At 43.2% G+C, this 6,211-nt stretch overlaps 3 protein-coding genes across 4 annotated transcripts in view; 2 read left to right on the top strand and 1 right to left on the bottom strand.

Moving 5' to 3' along the window:
* The window catches only part of tmem131 (transmembrane protein 131), a 32,297-nt gene extending 30,996 nt beyond the window's left edge, over positions 1–1,301 (top strand). The window contains exon 41 of the mRNA XM_032526674.1: positions 447–1,301. Coding sequence (XP_032382565.1) covers positions 447–713 — 267 coding nt within the window. The 3' untranslated portion in view covers positions 714–1,301. The remainder of the gene's footprint in view (positions 1–446) is intronic.
* A 477-nt stretch (positions 1,302–1,778) lies between these two features.
* si:ch211-201h21.5 (inosine-uridine preferring nucleoside hydrolase) overlaps positions 1,779–6,211 on the bottom strand; it is a 4,457-nt gene continuing 24 nt past the window's right edge. The window contains exons 1-6 of one of the 2 annotated variants that reach the window (XM_032526784.1): positions 6,007–6,211; positions 4,448–4,636; positions 3,496–3,678; positions 2,536–2,647; positions 2,325–2,461; positions 1,779–2,248 (exon numbers count right to left, since the gene is read on the bottom strand). The exon at positions 6,007–6,211 is cut by the window's right edge and continues 24 nt beyond it. In XM_032526784.1, coding sequence (XP_032382675.1) covers positions 1,886–2,248; positions 2,325–2,461; positions 2,536–2,647; positions 3,496–3,678; positions 4,448–4,630 — 978 coding nt within the window. In that variant the 5' untranslated portion in view covers positions 4,631–4,636; positions 6,007–6,211 and the 3' untranslated portion in view covers positions 1,779–1,885. Of the gene's footprint in view, positions 2,249–2,324; positions 2,462–2,535; positions 2,648–3,495; positions 3,679–4,447; positions 4,637–5,657; positions 5,927–6,006 lie in introns of those variants that run through there. The other variant, XM_032526783.1, reaches the window with a different exon arrangement.
* LOC116696052 (basic immunoglobulin-like variable motif-containing protein) overlaps positions 5,890–6,211 on the top strand; it is a 6,202-nt gene continuing 5,880 nt past the window's right edge. Inside the window, 1 exon segment of the mRNA XM_032526755.1 lies at positions 5,890–5,929. Within this exon segment, the coding sequence (XP_032382646.1) occupies positions 5,890–5,929 (40 nt within the window).

The following is a 6,211-nucleotide window of genomic DNA, read 5'->3' on the forward strand; positions in this document are numbered from 1 at the left end:
GGACGAGAGAGCACAAGACTCCGGGAAAGGGAAGAAGAGTAGATTGGTTTTTGAAAAATATAACCGAGCTAGCTAGCTGTTGCTATCGGTAGCTGATAACTTAAGGTAAAGTTTGCTGATTTTCTGTTCTGCCGTACAAGCATTTTCACTGTAAATGCATATCAGTTCCAAATATCGGTTATTGGATCCATTAACTACTAATAATCTGTATCGGTATTGGCCTTTAAAAAACAGTATTGGTCCTCGTTTTAAGACCACCTTACACTGAACGACGGAGACGACGGGAGCGCGCCCAAGTCTAGTAAGACTCAATGTTGGACAGTAGTCTGTGACAGGGGAATCACTTGAAAAGTCATTTGGTTGTTTTTAATACAACTCGCAGATACTTTTTTTTCCTCCTTCCTGCTCGGGATATCATTGTGTAGCTTCCCTTCTCTTTTTTTCAGTCACTCCTGGGAAACACCCGCAGCCCCTGGTCTGCCACCACACCCTTTGGCAGCTCCATTTGGTCAACAAGCGCAGACTCAGCCATACACCCTTTTCCTCCAGCGACCAACTCCACAACGCTGACTGATCTGGTCAGCAGTCCCGCCCCGTCGCCGCCAGCTTCAACCGAGATGAGTCGGACCTACAACCCCTGGAGCATGTGGCGCCCCATCCTGAGCAGGCGCAGCTCTGAGCCCTGGCCTAGCTCCTCGGACAACGGCAATTAAAACTGAACATGGCGGCACTTAACAGAAGCACATCAACGGCTTTGATGTGCTCTGTACGCTCAGTCTAATTATTTTATAATCAGAGAATCCCAACAAAAAGCAATGTTACCTGAAGTGGGTTTGGTAGCCCGGTGCTGTGGGTTACCAAACCGGCAATTTAGTTCTCCGCAGCTTTTTATTCACGGGGGCAGAAATGCTTACTTTTTATTTGGATTTCTTTTAACAGGTGCCCCTAAATTAAAAATATTGATATGGTATGCTAATGCAAGTGCAGACATTTTTGCTGTTATAGAAAGGCTGCATTCCTTCTTAAAGTTTGGTAATGGCACAGAGTTGCGGATGTTCAGTATTAATGTTGGAACAGACATCTTATTTTAAGCCATGTGTTCTTATTGGTTTCTTATTAAAGTTGGTTTGACAAGTCAAATTTGCGTACATTTGCATCAAAATCATTGCACTAGGCTTTTATTTGGCAGAAGGAATCTTTCATTATATGAAAAGTGATTCTTCAGAACACCAAGTTTGAGGTTTGTATTGTCCATCGCCTCTATTTGTCAGCAAATTGAAATAAAGGATTTCAGCAGAACATCTTCTTTTTCATGTTATTTAATTCTACAAGATCTGATTTCTTTTTAGTCACATGGAGACATTGGAAACACGGGAACACAACATTAGCATATCTCCTTTTATGTCGATATGGCAAGCTTGTTAGCAGATCGTTGCTTTTTGACACATCCAGCTGTTACGGGGCATCATTAGCTCATTGTGGAGCGTCTGTCCTCCTGATTCAAGTCTAATTGTCTATCTTTTTGTCTCTACCAACTCCCTCAAGGCCACTTTGGTCATAGGGCAGAGACTTTTTTTTAAGGGGTATAAGGCCAAACTGGGGGGCCCTGGCCCCTCCCCTCCCAGAAAAAAATGGAACCCCACGTTTGCTTCTGTAGCTGTTGATTATGTTGAAGGGGTAAATATGTGACAGTGAACTAACACTTGATGAAGGCTGCCTTGTGTTTTTTGTTTTAGGTAAAACTAAGAACAGAAGAGAGAAAACAAGGTTGGTATTGTAAGTCACGTTGAAGCTTTTCAGCTTTTTTTTTTATTCAATATACTCAAAAATAATTTGATTCAGGGTGGCACATTCTTATTTTCCTTCTGATGTATTTCATCAATGATTACTTCTTAGGTTGTCTTAGAGACTCCATGAGTAACTGACCAAGCTTGGCAACATCACACTTGGTCAGAACAAACACACTGTGGCTCTTCTTCAGCTCATTTGTGCGATCCAGTGCCAACATGCCACGGGTCATGGAGCCCTGCAGCTCCACGCGGACGGGACACTCCATCCTCTCTGTCACCACGCTGCCGTCAATGCAGGCGGCCATTGCATAGGCATCGTAAGAGACAAACCCAGGTCCAAAGTACACGTCTCTCTTGCTCTTCATAGCATCTTTGGAGTAAGCCCAGCACTTAGACGTTATCATCTTCATAAAGACTGCAGCAGCTGCATCCTGATTGATCAACTCTTCAAAGAACTCCTGTACAAATGAAATCAGTTTGAAGCAGAACAGCCGTGCAGGATTATGTACAGTAGGTCTTTATTAAACATCTTACCCATGTCAGGGCATTTCTGCATGAGTATTCCCATGATGCAAGGTATGTAGGGCAGAGGAATTCTTCAAGGACAATATAGGCAGACTCTGGATCAAGTGCAAAGTTAAACTCTGCACATAGTGTCACATTTCCTTTTCCTACAAAGACAAAATCCAGTTAAACAAGCCTAAATATACAAAAATCAAACGCTGTAGTTGTGTGGTGGTATTACCTTCCATGTTGCCCCCCATAATGTACAGATCTTTGAGCTTTCGGGGGAAACATGGATCCAGTCGGACAGCCAATGCCAGATTAGTGAGCGGGCCAAGGGCCACCAAGGAGACCTGTGGGAAGCACATTTTAATGGTACGCGCCACAGAGTAGCCTCACTCACATTGTTTTCTCGTGAACTCTGGACAATGTCTGATGAACCAGGTCCGGCCCTCCTAATAGCCCCGCCCCTGATCCTGGGGTCTACATATGACAATGCTTGAACTCCGGCAGGGACAAATGGCCAGTGTACAGTACTGGCTAAAAACTTATTTTGCGGTTATGGAATTCTCATTCAGTGCCTTCATTTGAATTGCCGCTGAGAGAGTTGGGCGAAGACGTCCATCTGGAGACGCTTCGATCCAAGGGGTTCGAGGAGGAGGAGCGTGTTGGAAATGGGCATGATGAGTGAAGGTGTGGGTAGAGTCTATTTATACTGTAACAGTGGTAGCTGTAAAGGACATGTTTCTGTCCTTAGTTGGCTCTCCTGGTTTGCTCTTCAGGTTTTTAACAGAAGTCTTGCTATTTACTACCTTAACAATGATGTATTTAGACTCCACTGATCCGATGATTTTGGTGTCAGCCTTTCCCAACAGAAGGTCCTGTATCTCGTTGTCCCACCCTCCTTCACCCTTGGATGTTTTCTTCAGTTTTCGCGCCAGCCGCATGATAGAAACGCCATCAAAACGCCCACATGCTCGCTGGAAATTCTCCGGACAATGAGCTGCTCTATTCACTCATGAGCTCAATCGGATATTTAACACACTTTGTACTGGAAGGGTAAAGTTCATTAAGTGTCCATTCCAACTGATTTGGACATTTGCTTTGTCACCACATGCAGCTCCTCTGGGTAATGTCTAGAGGAGTTCAGTGCAGTGTATGTGTGGAAGGGGGACAGACAGCCCAAAGAGAGGTTTCTCACCTGCTTCTGGTTTTCGGTCACCAGCCTAATCATTGCACTGACTGCATGCTCTCTCTGGATTTTCACCTCCCACTGTGGGTCTTTGTCTTTAATCACGTCCCCGAGTCCATCTGTTCCAAAGTGGTTACTGACTGGGTTACTGGCTCCAACTAGAGGACCACCAGAACCTCGAAACACTGGAATCTGCAGATCAAGAAGTGTGCAGTTTTCAGTGGGATTTCTGGCAGACATGCATATCTAACATTAGCCTCTTTAATGTTACATTAAAAACTAGAGATATTGTGGAAGCTGCCGGTACAACCTCCCAGGCTGATCTGCTGTCACTAAGCAGCTCGAGCGGTTGGGGTTAAGGGCCTTGCTCAAGGGCACCCCAGTGGTGGTGATGGAGGGAAAAGCGCTGCTCTTTCACCTTCCCCACCCAGATTTTAGTCTGTCGATCTGGGGACTGAACCAATGACCCCCCGGTCACAACCTCGCTTCTTTAACCTTTAGGCCACCACTGCAACACCTAACTGTCCCACTACACCTTCTAAGGGTTTTATTCCTCTTTATGAATATATTTTACCTTCTTACTCAGTGAGCACAAGTAATAATCCAAAGCTAGGGAGGAGTTGAGCTGTTCATTACCCATCTCCTATCTTTTAACAATGACCACCACCTTCTAACTTCAAATAAACAGGTTTTGTGCCTAAACTTCACCATAAATATGTCAGACCAGCAAACGGTCATATGTTGTAATCATTTTGTCATAGTTTTTGAAGACATATAATGTCATTCTGCTGAAAGGGGGCGAGAGATCAGTAAGTTCTGGAAGGACATGACAAACCTATTTAATCCTTTATCTTGGAGAACGTGTTGAGTCAAAACTACTGACTGGGAAACAAGATGAGTTCATATGTGCAGGTATGCACCTGTTTTTCTGGTTGTTTAAAGACAGCTTCAGTAAACTTACCCCCTCACGCTCACAGACGGAGAGCACCCTCAAAACGTTCTGACACACATTCTCAACTGCTGCGTTCCCAAAAACACAGGTAATGGCCACGACCTGAATGGTGGGGGCTGCCAAGGCCATCATTATAGCCTGAGCGTCATCTATGCCGCAGTCTGTGTCGATGATCACCTGCTTCTTCGCCATGTTTACCTGTAACACGTCAATTTACAAAATCAGTCAGGAAGGACCCCTCAGGCTGTTTGGTTACGGGGAAGAAGCACGCGGGAGAAAGTTAGCCTTTCGCCATAAATCTGGTTAGGGTTAGGCATCAAACTACTTGGTTAGGTTTAGGTTCAAATTAACCCTTTGTGGCATCAGGCCCTAAAGGCTTACTTGTGCTCCAGCCGGTTAACAAAGTATTTTGTTTTTTTTATGTTTCACACCATGTTGTTTCCATTAACTTATTACAACTTGATAATAACATTACATTACGTGTTGCAACTCATGCTGCCTTATAAAGCTTTATATACAACAATACAACTGATGCTCTATTAGCAGAAATTGTTTCTACATGGTTAGGTAAACTCAATCCATCCTTTCCAACATTTATTGAATATGCCTGTCTTAGTCTCAAAGCAAATGTTCATTTTTTATATATATATATATATATACAGTATATATATATTTATATATATATATACACACATATATACTGAAACACAGACTGGTAAAGGGGCTTGAAGAGACAGAGGGAAAGCATACATGTATGAGAAAAATATTTAAAAATGTTCCAGTAGAAACCCCAAATACCCCAAAAGTACTAAATGAGCTTAACATTGAAGCTTTACTGGTGACCAGCCAACGTTTCTGGAATGCCAAGAAGCTGTCGTGACATCCTACTTCGGAGACTTCCCCCTGCTATCTGGGATTGTCTTGCAGTAGTGGGTCATATCCATAGACCGTTATGGTAATATCCCAGTGCATTCCTAAAACACATGGTAGTGATTTCTCTCTCCAGCATCCGGTCTGCCTCACCCTGGACTGTTACACCAAGACTTTCCACTTGAACTCTCTCCATGACAATGACTTGGTTAATGGCCATTGCTTGCTCGTTGCATTTTCCCCACTTCTCTATTGATCATACAAATTTCCCTCGCTTTCCCTCTTTTCTTGTAGTATTTTTTAAACGACCTAAGCCCCATATCCAGTGAAAAGAAATAGACCGACTTACCTTCTATGAAGTAAATAAGTTCAAAGGGCTAGCGCTGTCTCTCCTGTGATTGGTTTAAAATGTAGGATCATTCCAAGGATCACTAACTCGGGATAGGTGATATGTATACAATATTTGAAGTACATTTTACATAAAACAATAAGATACGGACTTCAGTACGATAACGTACGTTTTGTATCAGTGTTTTAATAGTTTTATCTAGCTTTAATTCTTTTGTGGACACCTCCTCGGAATGGTACAGTCCTTAAACCCTGCACGGGAGGAGGATACGGGTAAGAGGACGATGTCTCGTAATTATTATCGTTCTTTTCTTTCTTTTTTAAAAATGTAGTACGCTAATGTCACCTACCGCTAGTGATATGCGGTCAGCTCGACGCTTTGCTAGTTCCCAGCCCCTCGGTACCAAGCCTGTGGACGTAGTACGGAGGAAGAGCTACCGTAACAACGGGGTGTGTTTACAACTGCTAGCTACAATCCAGCCCTGCTAGCTCTGGCCTAGCATATAGCTAGAGAGATATATTTATATATTTATATCTATATATATATATATATAT

This window comes from Etheostoma spectabile, chromosome 9, assembly GCF_008692095.1.
Source record: "Etheostoma spectabile isolate EspeVRDwgs_2016 chromosome 9, UIUC_Espe_1.0, whole genome shotgun sequence".
Classification (NCBI taxonomy): domain Eukaryota; kingdom Metazoa; phylum Chordata; class Actinopteri; order Perciformes; family Percidae; genus Etheostoma; species Etheostoma spectabile.